Raw genomic sequence first — 22,637 nt, 5'->3', positions numbered from 1 at the left:
GAGTGGGGAAAGGGTGTTTGCACAGTTGGGGCCATGCACTTTTTGTTCACAAATTAATCATAATACACTGTTGACAAGTTGAGACACAGGCTTGGTCTTCTTCATTGTGTATGTGTACTTTATTGGGGACAGGGTCCGTTGTGCGCCTCACCACATACAGCAGGACAACAATACCCATCTCCATCCAAAATAGTTGACCCTTGTCTCTCAGAATATTTGATAAATCAGATGCTGACGCGCATCGTGTGCCTCCTGGCCATCGCCACTTGCATGCCCTGGTGGCCCATTTCCCCCATCCTCATCCCCATCAACATCATCTTCATCAGGTAGTTGCATGACAATGGCAGGGGGCATAGACACATTCCGTCTGATACACATATTGTGCTGCATGACACATGCCATGGTTGTCTTCGGCACTTTGTCATGGCCGTACAGGAGAGCCTCACCCGGCCAGCTTAGGCACCGGAGCCGTGTCTTCAGAAGGCCAAATGCCTGCTCAATCACGACACGGGTATGGTTCTATGCAAGGTTCTATTCCTCTTCGTGCCTGTTCTGTGGGTTCCGTATAGGGGTAAGGCGCCAACTCTTCAGGGGATAGCCTGCATCACCTGCATGGCTGGAACAATGGTGCCTTGTTACTGGTCACCTCAATTGCAACCTGGACATTTCACACTAATTCTGTTAGCATTCTGATTGGCATCCACGATTCCCAGCATGCATGGAGACGATCAGTGTAACTGCAATGTGAGAAGGTAAGCGAGTCCCTGCAAGTGGACGTGCAGCATGCATGCCTCCGGCAGTATTTCCCATGTCCTGGGTGTGGACAGGTCCTAGGTGTTCCTGGGCCCAGGCAACCTTTGTACGACACTGCTAGTGTACTGGCATTATGATTCCAATGTCCCCATGCTGTGAAGCGGCACATCAGTAGTGGTGTATGGGTGTGGTTCTGTACAATGGCTACAGGTCATCCCTTTGCATGCACTCAAGGGCGCATATCTGTTGTGATGTTGTTCAACGCCCATTTACATTATGCATATTGGCTGCATGTAGTAGCTTTGTGTCATGTAGGGTATGGTATGATGTGCAATGTGCATGTGGATAGATGTGTCATGTATTGCGTTATGGATTGATGTCTTTGTTGTGCAGTTTACTACTTGCATGTGGTTTCGTGTCCTCTCCATTGTGGGCTGCGTTGGTGGACATTGGCGTACATCTGTATGTCCCTTTATTGTACGGAAGACAGTCCACAACCAGTTGGAGTATGTGTCTCCCCCCAAACACACCCCACATCACACTGCCATGTGCCTGCCCTTCTACTCACCAAGTAGCCACAAACTTTGTCCAGCATAGCGCTCCATGTTGCGTGGTATCATTGAGTTCCGCAGGACCATTGATTCATGGGCTGATCAGCGATATCGGTCAGGACTGTTGTTCTCTTTTTTGAGTCACATACCATTTGGACATAGATGGAGTGGTAATCCTTTCTGTTTCCGTAGACAGGCTCATTGTGATGTGGGGGCACCATTTCCACATGGGTACAGTCGATTGCCCCAATGCTACTTGGGATGCATGCAAGTGAATAGATGCCAACTTTGTCGCTGGAGATCTTCTGGGCTGTCCGTGGCAGGGATATGTGTTCACTGGTGTGCTTCAGGGGGGCATCGAGCACCTCGGTCGGCGTGCGTGTGAATACTGGTTATGAAATGCCATGCATCTGCACTACCGTATGCTGGTAGGTGCCTGTGGCCAGGTAGTGGAGCACAGTAACCACCTTCAGTGGAGGGGGGATGGCAGTACGGATGTGTATGTGGCTCACTATGTCGTTGTGATTCATGTCCACCATGGTGGTGATGGTATCCCAGTCCAGGCTGCACAGGGTGTGTATCTGCTCAGGGGTTAGGTTGAATGGAATGGCTAGGATCCTGGGGATTGCTGGCTGCCTCTGTGGTATGACTGGGTGCACTGGTGCGGCTTGCTGGGCCAGTTTCGCCATACTCCTCCCCCTGCATCTCCTCTGTGCTGCCTGTTGTTGTTGGTGCTGCAATGCAATCATGTCCTCCAGCCCATGTAATGCTGCAAGTATTGGAACCATCTTGGTGTGGGAAGGGATGTGGAAGGGGTGTGGTGTGCTCCTTTTGTGCTGCCCCAGGCTCCATTGCCTCCACCTGCGGTGTTGTGGCCACCTGTGGCAGGTGGGGACACTACTCAGCTCTCTTAACGTGGGGTTCGCGATGCCGGTATTTCCTCCTAGCCGGTATGGGCTTCTTTGGCCAATACCATGCCGCTATTAGCATATCCTCATGCCTTGTAATGGCGCGCTATTAGCGCCATGCCGCTATTTCCGACATGAGGGGTCGCGCTCCCACGGTCTGGCCGCTATTAGTGGCACCGTTCTTAGCGGTGCCGCTAATAGCGGCCAGTCCGGGTCGTGATTAGCTAGGGAATTTAGCGATACCGGTAATCCCTTACCGGTACCGTTATTCCCTTACCGCCTAACGTGTAATGAGGCCCATAGTCTAAAATATCTTTGTTGAGCTGCCACTCGTGTTCTTCTGGAAGAGTATTTCTGCTTAGAGAATCTGCTAGAGCATCGAGTTCCCCTGGAACGTGTTGAGAGACTAGGAATATGTTCCGCTTGAGAGCCCAATTACACATTTTTTTTGGACAGTCTGGATAGACTTGGAGAATGTGTGCCTCCCTGTTTGTTTAGGTAGAACATGGCAATGGTGCTGTCTGTGAGGACGTGTACTGTCTGACCTAGTAGATGCTGCTGAAAAGATTGCCGAGCCTTGAGAATGGCTAGACGTTGTAGAAGGTTTATGTGGTTTTGGACTGTGGTGTGTGTCCATTGTGTGGTGAAGAAAATGGGCTCCCCATCCGGGGAATGAGGCGTCCGTCGTTATTATCGCTTAAACTGGTGGATTGCGAAAAGGGGTTTTCTTTCAATAAATTGTCTTTGGACCACCAGCGAAAAGCCAGTACAAGGATTAGCTAAACAACCACTAGATCGCCCCATTGTTCACTTACCTGAGACCATTGTTTTTCTAACCACTCTTGCATTGGGCACATGCACAGCCGTGCAAATTGAACTAGGTAGATGCATGAGGCCATCATCCTGAGCAGGCGCATTGCTTTGCGTACGGTTATCCAGCTAGCTAGTGAGGTATCTGTAGCAGCATGTTCTGAACTCTTTCGTTTGATGCGAAGACCAGACCTTCCCATGTCTTTATAATTGCCCCCAGGAATTGTATTGATTGACTCAGTACGAGACTTGATTTTTTCTCGTTGATAGAGAAACCTAATTGGAACAGAAGGTTGATCGTTCTCTGGGTGTTGAATTTGCAAATTTGAGGGGTTTCCCCTGTTATCAGCCAGTGGTCTAGATAAGGGTACACTGGTATGGACTCTCTGCGTAGGTGCGCTGCCACTACTGCTAGCACCTTTGTGAACACCCTTAGAGCCGAGGCTATGCCCAAGGGGAGCACCTTCAACTGGTAGTGTTCTCCCACTATCTGGAAGCGCAGGTATTTTCTGTGCGCTGGGAATATTGAAATATGAAAGTATGCATCTTTCATATCCAATGTTGCCATTTAGTCCCCCTGCTTTAGAAGGGGAATCACTTCCTGAAGAGTTGTCATGTGAAATATTTGTGGCTTGACTGACATGTTTGCTGTGCGCAGATCTAGTACCGGGCGCATTGCTAGGTCTTTCTTGGCACAAGGAAGTACGTTGAATAGACACACTTGTTTACCTGGCTTGCTGGGACAAACTCTATGGCGTTTTTCTCCAGTGGGGCTTTCACTTCTTCCAATAATATGCGCCTCACTTCCAGTGTCATTTTCTTGTGCTTTGGCGGGTGGTTGGGTGGCTTTTGTAGAAGTTCTATACAATATCCGCCCGCCACAGTGGACAACACCCAAATGTCTGATGTGATCTCCTCCCATGCGTAGGTGAATTGTGAAATGCGACCCCTACTGAGGTGGCATGGGAGGGGCCCTGGAGCAGGGCTTCATTGTTTGGGAGTGGTGGAGCCTCTGACTGAGGAGGTTCTACCTCTGCTGCTGTACCTATTATAGCCTATCTTTTCGAGGAGGAATGCCCTGGTGAGTTGCCCCAGGGTGATGATTGGTTACCCTGGCTGTAACCAGAGGAGCGTTGAGGGCCCTGCACACAAAACCTTCTTGTGTTGGAAGACCCCCTCTGCACAAACGACTTGTTGGACAGCTGCCCAAGAGATTTTAGGGTGTCATACTCTTCTTTGGTGCTTTTAAGGGCAGCCTCAACTGCTTTACCGAAACAAGCATTGGGTTCAATAGGCATGTTGAGTAACGTGCCAGTGTTTAAAGTTTAAAACCTGATTGCCTAAGGCAGGCATGATGCTTAATGAGCGTGCCTTTGGCTATGATACGGCCTGCCCTGTCAGCGGCATCCAGAATGTTCTTCAGGATGCAGTTAGCTACCTGTTTGCCTTCGGTTATAGTCTTTAGGAGCTGTTATTTTAGGGGCTCTGGGACTGTTTCAAATTGTAGAAGCATTTCATCGTACTTATGGCAACTGTAGATAGCCAAAAGGGTAGTATTGTTAGCTATCCTAGTCTGACAGGCAGCCGAGGAAGCCACTTTCCTGCCAAAAGTATACATCTTTTTACTTTCATTATCTGGCGGAGCCTCTGCTTTCTTGGCTGCTGGTTCATCCCTAGCTATCACTGCGTGAGATGGGCCCTGAAGATTAAACAGTTCTGCAGGGTGGCAGTCCATAAAGGTTACAAAAGAGGAAATCTTCCTCATGATCCTATCAAAGCTCTCTGGGGTCCAATCAGATGACCTTGGAAATACTGAAGTAGGAGTGTCCTGTAAGGGTGTAGGCTCCTTGTGGTGCATGGTCCCTGAAAGAGTGTCTGAGGGTGTAGAGGGGCCCTTAGATTTAGAGGGGCCATCGAAGTGCCTTTAGACGCATGCCTTTTGGCACGCTAAAGGGCATCTGTTTTTATGCGTGGTGTCAGAAATGGACTTATGGGTCTGTTTCGGAAGACTGTCATGCGGCGAGCGCGATGGCCCAGAGGACAGGGATGTTACTAGACGTGTGCCTGCCCTTCTCCTAGTTGTGGTAACCATCAGGGTGTTGGGTTTCAGCTAACCCCCTGATGTATAGAGGGCCGGTAGGGGTTGGTCTGAACACCTTCTCAGTGCGGGGATGGACTGTTCGAGTAAGGTTTGGCGTTAGGAGAGAGGGTTGAATGCCTCTCTGAATTGATTGCAGGAGGGGAATGAATTGTGTTGCAGACTCTTTGTCTCCAAGAATGTCCTCCACAAAGTCCTTATCAGCTTGGGCCTCCTCGGTATCTATGTTCAAATGTTCTGCTCATTGTATTGGAGCTGGTTGTCGACTGGGGAGTCAGCCACTGATGGTCTGGTGACTGGATGACGTAGACGTCGTCATCATCGTAGTCTTGGTCACCCTGGTCCTGATCATATTGGTCCCCTTGAACTCCTTTAGAGCTAGGGTCAAGTGAACCTGAGGTGTCTACAAAATATAAGTCCTGAGAGGGAAGGGGGAGCTGAGAGGTAGCCTGGCTCTGGGTGGAGGTGCTGGGCTGAAAGGTGTCCAGGCGTGCCTTCTTGGCTGCTGGTTCATCCCTAGCTATCACTGCGTGAGAATGGCCCTGAAGATTAAACAGTTCTGCAGGGTGGCAGTCCATAAAGGTTACAAAAGAGGAAATCTTCCTCATGATCCTATCAAAGCTCTCTGGGGTCCAATCAGATGACCTTGGAAATACTGAAGTAGGAGTGTCCTGTAAGGGTGTAGGCTCCTTGTGGTGCATGGTCCCTGAAAGAGTGTCTGAGGGTGTAGAGGGGCCCTTAGATTTAGAGGGGCCATCGAAGTGCCTTTAGACGCATGCCTTTCGGCACGCTAAAGGGCATCTGTTTTATGCGTGGTGTCAGAAATGGACTTATGGGTCTGTTTCGGAAGACTGTCATGCGGCGAGCGCGATGGCCCAGACCGCAGTTGGGAAGATGATGAGGACAAGGATGTTTTTTTCTCCTCCTGTGCCCAGGTAAGTGGGAAGTGCAAGCGTGGGAGGACAGGAGCGAGGTTCCATGGGGTGATGAGTTTGATCCTGGGATCTAGGATCGGCAGGTGCTGAGAGGACCACATGCTTCCAGTAATGTAATCGGTGTGCCGACTGGAATGCACCCCAGGTTGTAGTGTTTTTTCATATGGTTGATGTTTATCGTTGTTGTTGGTTATCAAAAAGGAGGAGTGTGGTGTTGCCCTTTTATGTATATGCATCGCACCTTTAAGGATATGTGTCATGACTTCGTCATGACTGCTAGTTAATAAAAGGGTCCTCTGTCCGCACAAGAGACAGTGCGGCAACATACTCCATGAGTGGCAAGCTGTGTCCATGTGCTTTGCTGTGGGCCTGCCATGTGATCCCGGCCTGTGTGTTTACCCTGGCCCGTGTGCCCACAGAGCCAGGGACTGTAGGTTGGGTGAGCCCAGTTCATATATTGGATCAGGTACTCGGTACTTGCAGGCCTCCCCTGTCTGTGTGGCTGCAAGATCTCAGCATAAGCTGTCTTGTTGGGTGACCCCAGCAACTGTGGGTCCGACCCGGGTGCCCCCGCGTCAACCATCACAGGTACCAGCACACTGTGAAAGGCGGGACTTTGACAGCGTTAAACTGGACAGAGACGGGCATGGTGGGTTGCTGAGGATGCGGTATCAACTAAGGAGGTAGCAGATAACCCTTAAAGTTACTGTTAACAGACTGTTCAAAGATGGACTAGGATCCAGTGTGAAGATGGGAATAGCAGAGCGATTGAAAGGAAAAGATGAAGAAACAGGAATATGTCCCCAGAAGCAAGGCGGATGAATCTTCCCTGGACTGTGGTGACCTTCCAAGGATCAGTTAAGTCACACATAAGGAGCCTAACAATGACCCTGAAAGACTATATACATTGGGCCTGAATAACAAATGCGTTTTCAATGGTAGTTTACCATTTAAAACATGTTTGTAAATAAAGCCCATTGTGTTCAAATAAAGGCAGATTTCCTTTTTTCTTGAACATGGCACATACTGCAGGTGTCTGTATTGCATTAGAATACATAAACTGTCTGTTTCTTGCAGTATGATTTGACGTGTCTCATTGCAATTCCTTGGCCCAGAGGAAACCCCTTAACCACCATTTTAAATAACCTTGTTAGTGGACATGAGACCTCATAAATAGGTTTAAGTTTAACGAATTGAGGCGTGGTGATAACAATACAAGAAGTAAACACTGTTGCTTTCTCAACTCGTGTCTTTGACTAGTGAGACTCTTAGCAAGTCCTCCTTCAGTCGAAGCAGAGGGTGCAGCAGAGAGGAATCTGGGAAGAGCATTTGGTTATTTCTTTTGTCTGCAGAGCCTGCACATATAGTATTCACCCATGCTCCATTTCCATTGATTGCATATGACAGAAACAGTGAGCCTGTTAGCAGTCTGTACTTCAAAATATGTCCAATCTGTTATTCAAAATCTTTTTGTCTGGTTTCAGAAACATCATTCTAGATGTGTTTCGTGCCACAGTTAGCGCTTCTTCAGGACTGAATGATAAGAATGTCACACTGATCTCTCCCGTAGTTGATGCATGCAGTATGGCTGAGCGGTTGTAACCCAGTTGTGTTAGACGACGCGTGGGCCAAATGTGGCCCCAAAAGCCTAATCCCCCAGACTCCACTACATTGTTTTCTATTACAATGCAGTCTATTAGAGATATATTAGTGACTAATATATTAATCATCTCTGCTTTAAGAGACACATGCAGAAATAAATGGCTTTATTAACATCCACTTCTAGGTAAAACCACACAAACTGTTCTGTAATTAGCAACCAGTACTTCTCTTGGCAATCCACGACTATTGTAGTTATTAGTAATCCTCACTAGGCTTGGGAACCTTGCCATAGTGTTAATGAGACATGTAGAAGGAAGGGTGGGTTTCTGTGATACGACGATGAGTTTAACGAAATGCCGCACTGACCACTCCCAAGACAACGCAACAGACCTTGTGTGCAATTGACAATACATGAATAATGTAATAGTGAAGGAGATTCAATATGTGAAATATACCTTTATTTAAATAGATGAATTCTGGAGATTATATGGGTTGGTTGTTCAGGCGGCATCTGTTGCACGCAGGAGTGCAGTACAGGAAGGTTGCACCTCCTGCCTCCTGCCGGCCTCCCCCACAGGCAGCCACCCAAGGAGTCTAGTCTGTGCTCGCTGCAGACAGCCCGATGATCGACTTCACCACACCTGGAAGGGGGAGTCATGAGCAAGAATTGTCTACATCCCAGATATTGGCACAAAGACTGCCCATCTTCTGAATGCAGACTCTCCTACTGGGCTGCCCCTTTCCCGTAGAAAGGCTAGGGGTCTCTTTTCACAGAGAGCAGCTTAAATGGTTATCATTATCTTCATTCTCTTGTCCTTCACCCCAGTGCCGCCAGCTTAGAGAGATATTATGTAACATACTGCTCTTACTGGCCCCAGGGTTCCAGGGCTTCTTCGGGGGTGCTCGAAAATGAAACAGAATACCTTCAGTCGCATCAGATGTCAAGTTCGGATTTCCAGACAAGCATTTACTTAGTATGTCCCTGGGCTGGCATCCCTAATTGCCATAGGTCACTACCCTGAAGATATGAGTATGAAATGTGAGGTGTGATGCTGGAAATGCATCGGAGGGACAGGGCCTCCGTATCCTTGTCCTTTACTGTTTTTTATCCTGTGTTCTGTCGTGTTTTCTGTGCAGGAATTCATGTGGGACTCCTGGCGGTGCAGCTCTCTCCTTTTGGTTTGGTGAACAGACCCATGGGATACCCTTATGGCACCCATGGATAGGGGTGCAACCCTGTGCCCCTAGTGTATGTTTTTGGGCACCTGTGTGTGACCCACAGAGCAGGGTACGGGCTGGTGGCAGCCCCGTGCTGAATTGATGGATGCCCTGAGCGTCCTCCATTTTGGGATGCCCAGACCCTGTCATTGGAATCGGTAGATTCCTGATGGAGACAAAATGGCCCCCATGGCCTCTTGTCTTCCATCGCCTGTTACCTTGATCTTCCCGAAGTCTCGGGAAGCCCTGACTTTGTCCCTTCCCCCTGACTGGCTGTTGGGTGAAAGTTGCATATATGGTAGTGTGGGGAAGTACTGACCAGACTGGTTGGAGCCTTCTCAAGGACCGTAGGTTGTGGGTACACCTGTGGGTGGGACCTGGGTGAATGGAGTGTGTGACGAATACGCATTCTATGTGATGAGTGTCTCGTATCTGGTGGTTGACACAATGACTGAGACAGCCCTGCCCGAAACCGGTTTGAATGCAGTATGGAGTGTTGAATGGGTCTGTACTTGTCCCAATACAGATAACTTGTTGTGAGTGTCTGGAGAAAAGTGAATGGCCTGAATGCACCGTGTGCCTGATTGGCTGCCTGCATGAATGCCGTTAGTTGTGAATGGATGCTTGAGTATGACCCAGCGGAATGACTGGGAGATCAACAGTATATCTGAGGACCTCTCACTACTAGGAATCGTGTTCCGAAGCTGAAGTCCCAAACGACGAGTAACTGGAGTAACTGAAGCTTGAACCTGAAGCCCTGCTGGATGAGAAGAATTGCTGTTGCTCTACTTCACAATCTGAAAGCTGCTGTGCCTTCAAGGACTGACCCAGAGAGGACCTGGTAAGGCGCCCTCTTCCCGAGCTACGAGAGACCATTGTGCACAGCTGACCTTTGCCAAGGCTCCCTGGTAGACAGACCTTCGACAGGCTGCCGACCCGATACGGGGACTGCTACGGAACTCCAAGGAGAAACGCCAGGACTGTTGTCCGCGACTGTCGAGGATCGCCGTCGCCGACTGGAGCTGCCGTGCTCCCATTTTGCCTAAGAACTTTCGAATCCAAGGACGCTCTCGTCTGCATCGTCGCTGTGGTATCCTGCTGGAGAAGGCCTGACCGTCGACACGCCGAGGAACATCCACCAGTGGGTTTCCCACCACCCAAAGACCACAGGGACGCCGACGACTCAACGCCCTTGCGGGCCACAGTTCTTCATCATCTCTTTGCGGTCCAGAACTAGCGACATCGAGGTGCCCCGCACGCCTCTTGCTTGCAAGACGTTTACGCTTCCCCATTAACAAGCACCACTAGGAACGACGCGGCCACTTCACCGTCGTACCTCGACCTGTTCTCCGTCAGACGTTCCAAGACCCGTGACTCCTGCCTTAAAGGGAGGGCACTCAAGAAGGGTTGTCGATTCCCCTGACGAGGAACGCTACAACACTAGGTACTTTGGGGTTGCAGAACTATTGGGAAGTCTAGGGTGAACAATATATGGACTGGGCTTGTATCTTTATCCTACAGGTTGCCCAGGTGGCGGGATCTCCACACAGAACTGTGTTTAACGGTAGTGACCAGTATTCTTCCAATTGTTCTACCATCTTGCTTTCCTTCCTCTCTACTGCTGGTTTCCTCTTTATTTTGATCTGTGTGTCATTCTGACCATATGCACTTTAATGAGATCTAACAATGTTTGCGGTACCACTTTAGAACTGTATATATTTACCATTGCCGATTTTCCAAGTACAAAGTGAGTTATCATGATACTGTGCATAACTTTGAATATTGAGTATATAAAGACTGTGTTTTAACCGATCCAGTGTGCGGACATTCCTTTGTGGGTGCTTGGGGACTACACTGTACTTAAGAACCAGCCCGCATCACCCCCCGAGAAGCTAGGCCTTGATTGCTCGACCACGATACCAATAATAGTGAATCTTGGCAGGGGTCCTCTGTGCCTCCCCTCTACCATATAGAGAGCGGAAGTACAGGCACCCCCCTCCAGTCTTTACATGAGGCAAAGGACCAATCACCAGTTATATATCTGTGACGGAATGTGACTTGGCAAATTATTATGCGTGTTCTACATGAAAAGTTGATATGTAATTAAAACAGAATAAAAGACAGACCAGTCAGACAGATTTATCAAGCTGGGTATATAAAAAACATCTACACCTCCAAGTGGGGTAACTAAAACAATGAGCATTGGCAAGTGCATTTCATACATATTTGAAATTCCTTTTATATTTGTTTTTAATGATCAATGTTTTTATACTGTTGCCTTCCAATATGGCGGCCTGGCAAGAAGTAACTTACCAACTATTTGGATGTAGATTGACGCTTTGTCCTGCAGGTTCTCCACTTTCACCTTCATGTCATACTTCCCAGAATGAACTCGCTCTGCTTTACGAATAAATAAAATAGTGTCACATTCACTGTTTCTTATGCTGATCTGACTCTTGTCTATGTGCGCCCCATTTTTCTTCCAGGATACTTTTGGTCTTGGTTTTCCCTAAAAAGGAAATGGTTCAACATTAAAAGTATTCTCAAAAGAGCAGTGTTTGTAAATGCAAAGGTGCAAAGGCATTGGCAGCTGTCCTTGCAGAGATGTCTGAAAGGCGATGCCACAGGACACAACCTGCCTTTCGCAGCTCAGTCAGGACAAGATAATCCACGCGTCGATACCAAGATGTCATAATATGGATACTAAATGCTGTACAAATCCCTTTCCCCACAACATGATATAAAACATTTAGCACATGAGTGGCCCCTTGGAACTGCCTTGTGAGAACATAGCTGAGGCTGTGTATTTTTTTGAGCAGAGCAGAAATAGCAAGGCTTTTGCCAGACCATGGTCACCCCCACTTCCAAAGGAAATATGTTTCAGAGTACCATATCCTGAACAGAAAACATTGAGCACACATTTTTTTTTGTTGGCTTTTTTAAAGCGCTCATACAGCCCGCGGGCATCGAGGCGCTGTTACAGGAATGGTTGCGTAATTGTTATTTATTAATTTTTTGGTCTTAGTTGTGTATTTATAACGGGCTTAAATACCCAGAGTTTTCTAAGCGTGGACCCGGGGATCAAACCTGTGTTGCTTCGTGTCGTCTTGCTTCCAAGGCAAACACATTGCCGCTGAGCTATCCTCCCGGGATACATTGTTTTCCCCCTGTGGGGAATAAGATCGGGAAGCAGAGATGGAAACAGGACGCTGTAGTAATGTGTTCAGAATATGGCAGATTCACTAGCAGCCCAGCGTCTGGGCTCTGTTGCATGCTTGCACCATTGCACATTGCCAATGCGTGCACATACATGGAGTTTACATTTTGAGCATTGCATGAGAATGTGGAAATGAGAAGCAAGGCCTAAAGATCTTCAGGTGGTGGAAATCTGTTTCACCCCGATGCAACCTACGTAACCAAAGATAAAACTGCATCAATTCTTCACCAAATGAGCTGGTGCTAGTATAGGACCCCAGACAGACAGTCAAATCTCTTGTAGCAAAGCTTGAGGAGCACATCCCACCAACAAGGCTTCTGTTGGGAAGGAGCTATGGTCTTCCCGCCCCTTGAAACGCTTTAGAATTAGGCAAGACTTCTTTTGACTTCTTCTAGGCACTACAAGGAATCAGGAGGGACTAGAGGCACTGGGAAAGCTCTCTCATGCAAATGTAATCATATACACAGACATGGGCAGGAACTAAAAGAAGGCAGTTATTATTTAAATGTAAGGTGCAAATAACTATTAGCGGAATAAAATTGTAAATGTCAAATCCTATGCATTTTTAAGATCTTAAAGCACGGTAGAGGCAGGCTCTCTGCTGGAAAGAATGCAGCCTGCGCTAAAAATGGATTGCAGGGCTAATGCAGTGTTGCGTCACTGAGGCTAGCTCTGGCAGAGCACACAAAGTGACTCACCAGCTGTCTGCTGCCTGTCAAAAGCCCATGCAGCCTAAGAATAGGGAATTTACATGCTCAATGCAGAAATATGAAATTAAGGTTTTAAGGAGATTATAAAACCAGATAAAAACATGAGTAGAATGAGTGGAGTATGAATGAAAATTAGTTAGAGAAATGTTTCGTTTTTCCTGGGCATAGGCCTCAAGGTTTGTAAGAGTCTGCAGGGCTGCAGTGTATTTCTATGTAAGGTAGCAATATGTAAAGTAGCATGACCGGACAGAAATCGCTGACAATGAAGAAAGGGAGACTGGAGCATCCCTTGTGTGGAAGCAGGAAGGTTTGGGATGAAGCCATGGCCCGTATCCAGTGGCACAACTGCAGCAAGCCATGGGTATATAAGCTCCTGCCTGGCTCCAGTTTGGCAGGAGAAAGGAATGGATAAGGGACAGAAAGCCATTCCGGGCTGCTGCCATCCTCATTTCTGTAAAGATGAAACTTGTTATCCTTGCAAGATAAGACTCTTGGCCTTACTTCCCTAGAGGGGGAATTTTACTCTGGTGTAAGCGTGATTAGGGGCACCCTTATAATTAGGGATACACTTGTAAATTGGGACACCCTTACAGTTCCACCATTTCAGATGGATTCAGTTTCAGATGTGTTTGAGACAACCAATGGTCAGTAGGTCAACAGTGTACATAGAGAGAGACAAACTATGTGATGATGAGCTGTAATGGTGCTCATACAATCTGGATATCATACATGCAGTTGGATAGCGTGTATCTTACATGTAGGAGACAGGGTTAAGTAAATATTTAATAAAGTGTGGAACACAACAGAGCCTGTGGGGCTACACAAATCTGTTCACTTTAGCAGAAAAAAGTTGAGGGGCCACTATTTGTGTTTGTTCATTCATCTGAGCTAATCTCTGGCCCGGTACACCAGCATGGGGGGTGATTGCACGATCAACAGTTAATGTTTCAAGTGAGAAAAGTGGGCTATAGTGATTAGAGTGTTTATTGGGTTGACTCATGAGGGAGCAGCTTTACTTTACTTTATTTAATTTGTAACGCGCACCAAGGACCCTTGGTTTACGGGCGCACATAAAATAAACATTTAAAAAACACAGATACGGGGCGTGGCTTGGCGGCCATGCGATAGAGAGTGGAACCTAGAGCTCCTGCATGATCTGGCATACTGAAACGCCAAGCTGGGGGAAAAGCAACGATAACTGCAGAAACGAAGAATTAAGGAGTCTGAAGGTCCGAAGGTCCGTGGACCGAAGACCTGAGAAGAAACAGACCGTGCATCGGCCAGGAGAGAGATTTGAGCGAATGCCGTGCCACCACACAAAACGGCGGACGTGGCTCGCTGATCCGGCTGATGGGCATCCGCGGACACAACAAGGAGGAAGAAGCTGCAAGGAGGGCATAGCACACAAAGCGCACACCACCAACATCGGAGAGGGGCACCAGCTGCAGGTCGGTTTCGCGGCTGGTGACAAAGCGACCTTGCAACACACCGGAGGGGCTGGAGTTACCCGGCCCAACGCATGGGTAGAGCCGAGGAGGACACAGACGCACAGCGACTGGGCATGAGCGAAGTTTGGGAGGGACTTCGGAGGTGAGGAGCCTAAAACAGGGAAGACATCGGGAAGAGCCCGCAGCCCCTAGCCCGGGTTCAGCATTACACCCAGGGTGGGTGCAGAGACTGCCCTGCAGCGGGCAGAACATTGCCCTATAGCTACTAGGGGGGGCCTGGGAGTGCACCGGATCGGGACTTTGGTGCGCTCCCGCTCCTCCGGGCACAGACCCATGAGGTGATTGTCCCACCACCCGGAGAGTGAAGCGACACAGAAGTGAGATGATGCATCGAGGGGACAGGGAGCCATGGCACGAGGCACACCGGCTCGAGGGACTAATATCGGTGGTGGCCACCACGAGGTGGGTGACCACACGAGAGGACGCTGAACCATTATGCAATACCGGCCCCTACGAGGGAGGGCACAGGCCATTGATTAAGATACTACGGCCCTTGCCATGTGGAAAGGCCCGCTTTTATCCAACGGGGATACCAACAGAGATAGGGGACAGACTGGCGGTGAGGGAGTTTCGAAACAATACCGCAACATAGCAGGCCATATCGTCAAACAGAGCTGCCATACGGCAGGAGGCCATACTGGAGCACAGGGGCGCCTGGACTGCTGGACAACGCAGACCTCCACCACGGAGGGCACGCACTGTAAGCCATTACACCAAGGCTGAGCGTCATCAGCAAGGCCCCACCGCAAGACAAGGACAGGGAAGACGGAAGGAGGGGTGAAGCGGAAGCTATGGCAGAAGGGACCTGCTCCCCACCAAAGCTCACCACGGAGCAACAGGCCATATAAGAGGACACAGAGCACTTGCCCTGCACACAAAGTTTACCCGGCACGTGTGAGGACACAGCCCATGCACCCACGCGAAGAAGGCATACACCTTACAGAGGGACCATGATGCAAGTAACATAGAGACAAGGGGACAACTGTGAACTAAGGTAAATAGAGTGAGGCCCAGGCGTACTTAGCACCAGCCCAGGAACGGCACACAACAAAGGGCGCATAGATTAACACAGAAGTGAGCAAGTGGAAGAACACCCTGGGGCAAGCACCGACACACATCGCACTGCTGCAACATTGCAGCCCCCAAGACGAGAGGGGACAGCAAAGCTGTACCGGCAGAGAGGACGCCCAGTTGCGGAGGCGGAGTGGTGGGACATAAAGAGAAGGAAGCAAAACCTGAAAGCAAACAAGGGAGGAAGAAGGTTTACCTGTGGGGTGCGCCAGTAGAGGTGGCCACTGCGACCGGGTTGGGTGTTGGGCGAGGCTGCAGGACTAGCTGGCTACTCCACTACAGCAAACCGCTGGGGGTGCCCCCAGGACGGGGTCGACCCTGGATACACCTGGGATAAGCTGACACAGACGGCAGGCAATGGTGGGGGAGAAGAAGGCCGGAACAGTGAACAGAGCAAGAGACAGTCAAGCCTCTGACAGACAACAACAGCGCCTGGCGCACAGGGAGGAAGCTGGGGCCCTGTCACAAATGCACAAGAGCCACTGGTGCCGGCATGCCGGACAAACAGAGAGGCGGCAAAGGAAGGCAAATCAGCATGGAGGCGTTCGCCCGGAAGAATGAGGAGCCTCAGCCCGAGACACCGAAGGCCGGCACAAGCACGTCCAACTCCAAACAGTTGTGGAAAGGACAGGAGGAGGGCTCCATACTGGAAGCCATAGCAGCCCTAAAAGCATCACTGGAGTGTAAACTGGATGCGGTGATCGTAGATGTGGGGCTCCTCAGGCAGGATACAAGGAACCTGGCGGAGAGGGTGACAAAGGCGGAACAACAGGTGCAAAGCAATACATCGAATATCACGACCACCCAATCCCAATCCCAAATGACAGATACAATGGACCGCATTTGCACCCTGGAAAGTAGAGCAGAAGATGCAGAAGGGAGAACCCGATGCAACAACATGCGCATAGTGGGACTTGCAGAAGGGGAGCAAGGCAGAGACCACACAAACTACATAGAAAACGTACTGCTTCAAGAAGTGGGGGCAGGGAACCTATCTCAGGGCTTTGCAGTAGAGAGGGCGCACAGAGCTTTGACCAGGAGGCCCCGTCCAGGGGCACCCCCAAGACCCATGATTGCGAAGATCATGAACTTCAAGGATCGGGAGAAGATCTTGGCATTCCCAAGGGAGGGAGGGGTGATTACAAGAAATGCCACCAGAAAGCAACGGGCACAATTTTGGCCGACTAAGGAGTGCCTTCGGGCCACCGGTGTGCGCTTCATGCTAGTATACCCCGCTAAACTGAAGGTGCTACATAATGACAGGTCACACATTGTAAGTCCACAGCCGATGGTCACGAGTAGATGGACCAGCAAGGGATCCCACAACCAAGAGCAGGGAAGAAACAAAACAGAAACACACCCCGATGAGGCACAGCGAGCGATGAAGATGAACAAACATTAAAGGAACAAGAACCAGAAGTTTGATAAGCGGGAACCAGCAAACCCCTGGGGCAGACCGCCAGTTGCCGCGAAGGAACCCCACGTAGGAATAGAACTCGAGATGCCAGTTCTGAGGCATCCCGCTGCAGCGAGTGCACCCACGGATAGGAGGGTGGCACAAGCGGCGGCCCGAGCACGGGGAGGTTGGCTGGGCGTTTGTTAACAGTTATAGTTAGTGTGTGGTTAGGTTGGTTGCGAGAAGGCACGAGTGGAGGAAGCAGCACCAGACAACACGGACATGGATGAAGCGCAAGAAGCAGGCTAACAAAGACATGCAACATGCCCCAAGGCGGGTGACCAAGGAGGTACTGCGAGGTGGCGAACCTGCAAGGAATCCACGCAGACAAGAAGCAACATGAAAGGGAGGGGAGAGAACCGCCCCTTATAGAGGAAATCGGCAATGGACGACATGAGAGTGCCCGCCGCCAGACATAAGACAGTACACAGGCCCATGGGAACAGATGGGCAACGGGATACAGTAACCAAATGGGCCAGGAAAAAGCTGTCATAGCTACCTGGAATGTCAAGCGACTGAATGCCTACGTTAAGAGTCTAAGGGTCTACGCCTGGCTGAACAGGGCGAAGGTTCAAATCGCAATGCTACAAGAAACGCATCTCACAGCCGAAAAGCAAACAAAGATTGCCAAGAAATGGGGAGGACAAATGTACAGTTCAACTTACTCGAATTAGGCCAGGGGAGAACTGACGTGGATTGCCCCGGGAGTACCCTTCCAGCTGATAAGACAAGAGAGGGTCTCAGAGGGCAGAATGGTGATTATACATGGAATGTTGGAGAACAAAAAGGTGTGCTTGATAAACATGTACGCACCTAATCATGATGCGACAGAGTTCTTCAGAACAATGACACCCCAACTAACCCCATACAGGGAAGGGTCATTCATCTGGGCCGGAGATTTCAACTGCATATTGAACCCACAGGTGGACAGATCTGACACCAAGCAAAGAAAGCCAGCACCGCCGGCCAGAGCTCTGCAGAAGATTCCAGACGAGCTGGAACTCGAAGACGTCTGGAGGAAGGTACATGCCGATACCAGGGGATACAAACACTATATCACTCCACACGGAACATATACCCGCGTAGACTATGTATTCACGGGCCGGGAGTCTCTCGGGGAATTCCCAGGGATTCATATCAAGGCATGAACGCTGTCTGACTACGCCCCGCTGGTAGCAACATGGACATACACATACAGGGGGGCCCCCATACCCACATGGCGACTGTGGCCGGAGGCATTAATGGATGGGGATTTCCAAGAGCATATCAGAGAGACGATAGACGACTATTTTGACCATAATGTGGGGAGCGTGGACAGCACCAGAACAGTCTGGGAAGCCTTCAAGGTGGTGGTCAGGGGAGCGGCGATGGGGAAGGCAGGAGGACTCGGGATGCATTTTGGCAGAGCTGGGGGAAATAGAAAAGGAGATAGAACGTGTAGAGACACGGGCAGGCATGAATGGAGAGGAACCCGGGGAACTCACCACGCTGCGGCTGCAGTGCAGTGCCATTTGGGAGAAATTGGGGAGACTGGACTATAGGAAGTACATACAGAGATTACACACAGAAGGAGACAAGCCCAGTAGGCTCTTAGCCTGGCTCACCAGGCAGGAGGGCAGACACGACCCAATAAATGCTATCAAAGATGAGCAGGGGGAGGAAGTGCGGACCCAGGAAGGGATAAATGAGGTATTTTCCTGGTTCTATGAAAGGTTGTACTCCCGGAACCAGGAGGCAGAGGCAGGAGATATAGCCAAAGCCCTGGAGGAGATTGACCTTCCCAGCTAACAGAGAGGAGCTGACAGCCGTATTAGCCAATCTCCCATCAGGCAGGTCCCCGGGACCCGATGGGCTTTATAAGCAATACAAAGATACCCTGGCACCGCGATTGCTAAAGATGTATGAGGAGGTGTATGAGGAAGGGTGGTTACCGCAGAACCTGTCAGAGTCGGTTATAATTCCCATATTAAAACCAGGGAAGCAGCCTCTAGAGTGTAGCTCCTACAGACCGATCTCCCTGATAAACCAGGATTCCAAAATCCTGACCATAGCCCTGGCGAATCCCCTCAAGCGAGTCATACCAACGCTGGAGCACCTAAATCAAATGGGATACGTAATGGGGAGGAACACCGCATGGAACCTACGTAGACTCCACCATGTAGTAGACAGCACGAATCAAAGACAGGAAGAATGCAAGTTGGCGTCACTTGATGCCATAAAGGCATTTGATTCTGTTAATTGGGACTGTGTCCCGAGCGCGCTCGCCCATTTCGGGATAGCTGAGGGATACCTCTGCTGGATAAGGCTCCTTTGCAGAGATCCCAGAGCAAGGGTGAAAACAGGCTGACACATTTCAGAGGGGTGGAACATTGGTAGGGGCACAAAGCAGGGATGCCCACTATCCCCGATGCTATACATATTGGCCCTGGAACCATTTGCGGTTTTCCTCAGGGCAGAGTACAAGGAGGCTGGCATAGAAATAGATGGGGTGGTACACCAAATCTCGATATACGCGGATGACATGCTCCTGTTTGTTGGGAACCCGAGGGAACACTTGCCAGACCTGCTAGAAGCCTTGGGCGCATTCGCCAGATTGTCGGGAATCACGATCAACAAGGAGAAATCTTCATTGTTCCCTCTAGCAGACCAGAGAAGGGCTACCCCTGATCAGTTGCCTGACTTAGGGCTCACATGGACGCCAGTCACCTTCCGCCATCTAGGATTGGACATACACCATAACACCACAGCGATGTATGCACAGTAGTCGAAGTGCACGAAAATAAGTAGTGGAACTATGTTCCCTATTGGTCTGCACTGCTCCCCACAAAGCCCACCGCCACGCCCCCTCCCATGCACAATACAACCCACAAAACACATGTGCCTGCTGTTTAAGGGAACGTCCAATCCAGTGCACTGAAAGTGCAAGTTTCAACTTATTCCTACACTTTTATTTTAAAACGAAACCGTTCTGGAACGTTTTCTTTTTAAAATAAAGTATAGGAACGGTAAAACGTAATTAAAAGAAGTACAGGAGCACTGCTCCCGACCGCTCCCGCCCACTTCGACCACTGCCTATGCACACAACACACAGGCAGCCCTGGACAAAATAGGGAAAGCAATGAAGTTCTGGAAGATGCTTCCACTGGGGATGATAGGGAGAGCGGCCCTACTGAAGATGACGTGCTGCCCCGCCTACTATATTACTTCACTAATATCCCACACTACATCTCTGGGTCATTCTTCAAATAACTCCACACAATGGCAAGGGAATTCCTGTGGGGCGGGGGAGGAACAGAATAGCGCTGAACACTCTACAGAGGGATTATGAATGGGGGGATCAGGCTACCGGGTTTTGAATGCTACTACCTGGAGGGTCAACTCCAATTTGTGGTACGGTGGCTGGGAGATGACACATCCATAGACACATTGCTTTTTCAGCCGGCAATAAGACAATATTACCTGAGGGAGCTCTTGTGGATAGACAACACTTTAGTCAAATTGCTCCCCAACATGGTCAAACTGGGCCTGACCCTATGGCGGAGGGCATGGAAAGCAAAAGCAGCATGAGACCCCTGCTCTAGGCAAATTCACCTTGTGGGACTGTTCAACACCCGCACGGAGTCCTTAGCAACATATTGTGCACAGTGGGAAGATAAGGGAGTAGTCCAGATCAGGGATTTATGGAAGGAAGGGCAATGGGTAGGCTTCCAGACCCTAAGGGAAGAGCAGAACGTACACAGAGGACTATTTTTGCTTTATAACAGTATGGTCCGGAAGATCAAGAAGAGGTGGAGGACATTACCCGAGGGGGATTGGATGCGTGATGGGATGTGTCGGAGGGAGGACACACAGTATCTAGACTCTATGAACAGGTCCTGGGTAGCAACAACGGGAAGGAGCTGCAAGTAAGAGCCAGATGGGAGGAGGAACTCCAAAAAACCTTCACAGATGGGGAATGGCGCAGGACACTCTGATATGCAAAAAAATTCTCCAGGTACGCGAAATTTAAGCAAATGCAACTCTATCTCATGCACAGGGCATACCTCACGCCCAAGAGAATGTCAAGCATGGGAAAAAAGCAAACCCGTAGCTGCCCGTGCTACGCGGCAGAGAAGGAGGATATGCTACACATGTTCTGGTCCTGCCCGGTGATAACTAGCTTCTAGGACACTGTTAAAGACAGAGTGGCGGCAGGAGGGATACAAATGCATAGCTACCACCCCCAATGTCATAGCTGCGGATCCTACTGCTGAGGATGTTGAAGTCTTGACTGTGGTGACGTCCTTCTGAGAGTCCCCCCTTCCCACACACCACCTTCCCCACTAACAAGCAACTCACTGGCGGAATTAATAAGGCCTCAGTCGTATTGTTCTGATGTCTGGGGTTCCTACATGCTTCCACAGCTTGTAGGCCTGCACTAAACCTGTTGGCACCCAAACCAGCCCTAGCGACATTCATTGCTGCGAGTACCGCGACTATGCCCATTGTTGAACCCTTGGCAGATAAGGGGATTCGGCCAGCAGTTCACAGAGCGCCACGGACAGGCAGAGACCGGCTTGCGCAGACGCGCTTGACCTAAAAGAAATAGGTCAGTGAAACTACAATAGTGTAGAGAATTGTAGTTCTATGGAGTAGAATGCCAGTAAGCAGAGATTCAAATCAAGAAGGCTTGTGTTTCCTCAGCGTTCTGGGCAGAAATGAAGACACAGTGAAGAAGTGTGCACCCCTAACAAATTCAGCAACAATTAATTCAACAGAGCAACTCAGTAAAAATGAATGTATAAAGATAGAAAACACTAAAGCACGCTGATAATTTTAAAAATTGATGCAAGTTAAGCTACAAATAAATCTGATCAATACTAAACTAAAACGCTAAAAACATGGCAAGTATACAGGCCAGAGAGGTCTAGCAGTTAAAATATACTTTCAAACAACAATGAGTAGCTGATGCATTTGCAAAGATGATGCAGTGGGGGCTGTTTCAGTGGTGTGGGGCTTTTGTAAGGACCTATGCTCACTAAATGAGATTTCTAGATGATCTGACAGGGTCATAGTAACAGTGACACAGATTTACCAAACTGCTCTAATCGAAACTGGAAAACAAATCTAAATGATAAGTTTTATATGAATGGGAATCTAAATAATACATAATGAAGGCAGCGGAGACCACTGGAGCGGCAGATGGTGTGCAGCTTGAGTGGCTTTTGATCTGATGACCACTGAGCGATGAAATCTTTCATTTGGACAAGATTCCTTTTATGTCAACTGCATCTGGATCATGTCACGCCACGGGCTGGGTGAAGAACATGACCACTAGACTTATTATACAATGTACAAATGCACACTTCCATGTCGACTGAAATTTCCACTACAAACGATCAGTGGAAACAGGACCCAATTCTTTTGTCATTGGACCCTTTTATGTGTGCACCTCTCTCGCACTCACTTCTGGAGGGAAATAACTAGAAATGAAAGAAGAACAAATTCCTTTCGTCTGGGAAGGTTCTTTCTGATGGATGTTCTGCTCACGGATTCCTCACAGATCTATTTTCCTGTGGCAGCAGATCTCGGAAACTTTGACTGCAAGGGGTGCCGTGCGCCATTGGTGACCATGTCCTTCGACGCACTTAATCTTCGAGGGCGGACATGATGTCGGCCACAGTAAAAAAAAATAGCTTGCACAGCGCTCAGTGACCTCAGTTTACTTGTTATTTTCCCTGTGCTCATCCATGGTGGAGATTGTTAACTACACCATATCCCCTTGGAAGCATTGAAAAAGAGGGAGAGGGTGAGAGCTCTC

General features: G+C 49.3%; 1 protein-coding gene across 13 annotated transcripts in view; it reads right to left on the bottom strand.

Moving 5' to 3' along the window:
- Positions 1-22,637, bottom strand: part of MYBPC1 (myosin binding protein C1) — a 1,087,780-nt gene that overhangs the window by 333,020 nt on the left and 732,123 nt on the right. For all 13 annotated transcript variants that reach the window (XM_069629883.1, XM_069629891.1, XM_069629879.1 and 10 more), the window contains one exon: positions 11,189-11,384. In XM_069629883.1, the coding sequence (XP_069485984.1) occupies positions 11,189-11,384 (196 nt within the window). The remainder of the gene's footprint in view (positions 1-11,188; positions 11,385-22,637) is intronic.

This window comes from Ambystoma mexicanum, chromosome 12 (assembly GCF_040938575.1).
Source record: "Ambystoma mexicanum isolate Mex_15411 chromosome 12, UKY_AmexF1_1, whole genome shotgun sequence".
NCBI classification, from domain to species: domain Eukaryota; kingdom Metazoa; phylum Chordata; class Amphibia; order Caudata; family Ambystomatidae; genus Ambystoma; species Ambystoma mexicanum.
Note: the sequence above shows the minus strand (reverse complement) of the source record. Positions and strands in the feature narration are given on the sequence as shown.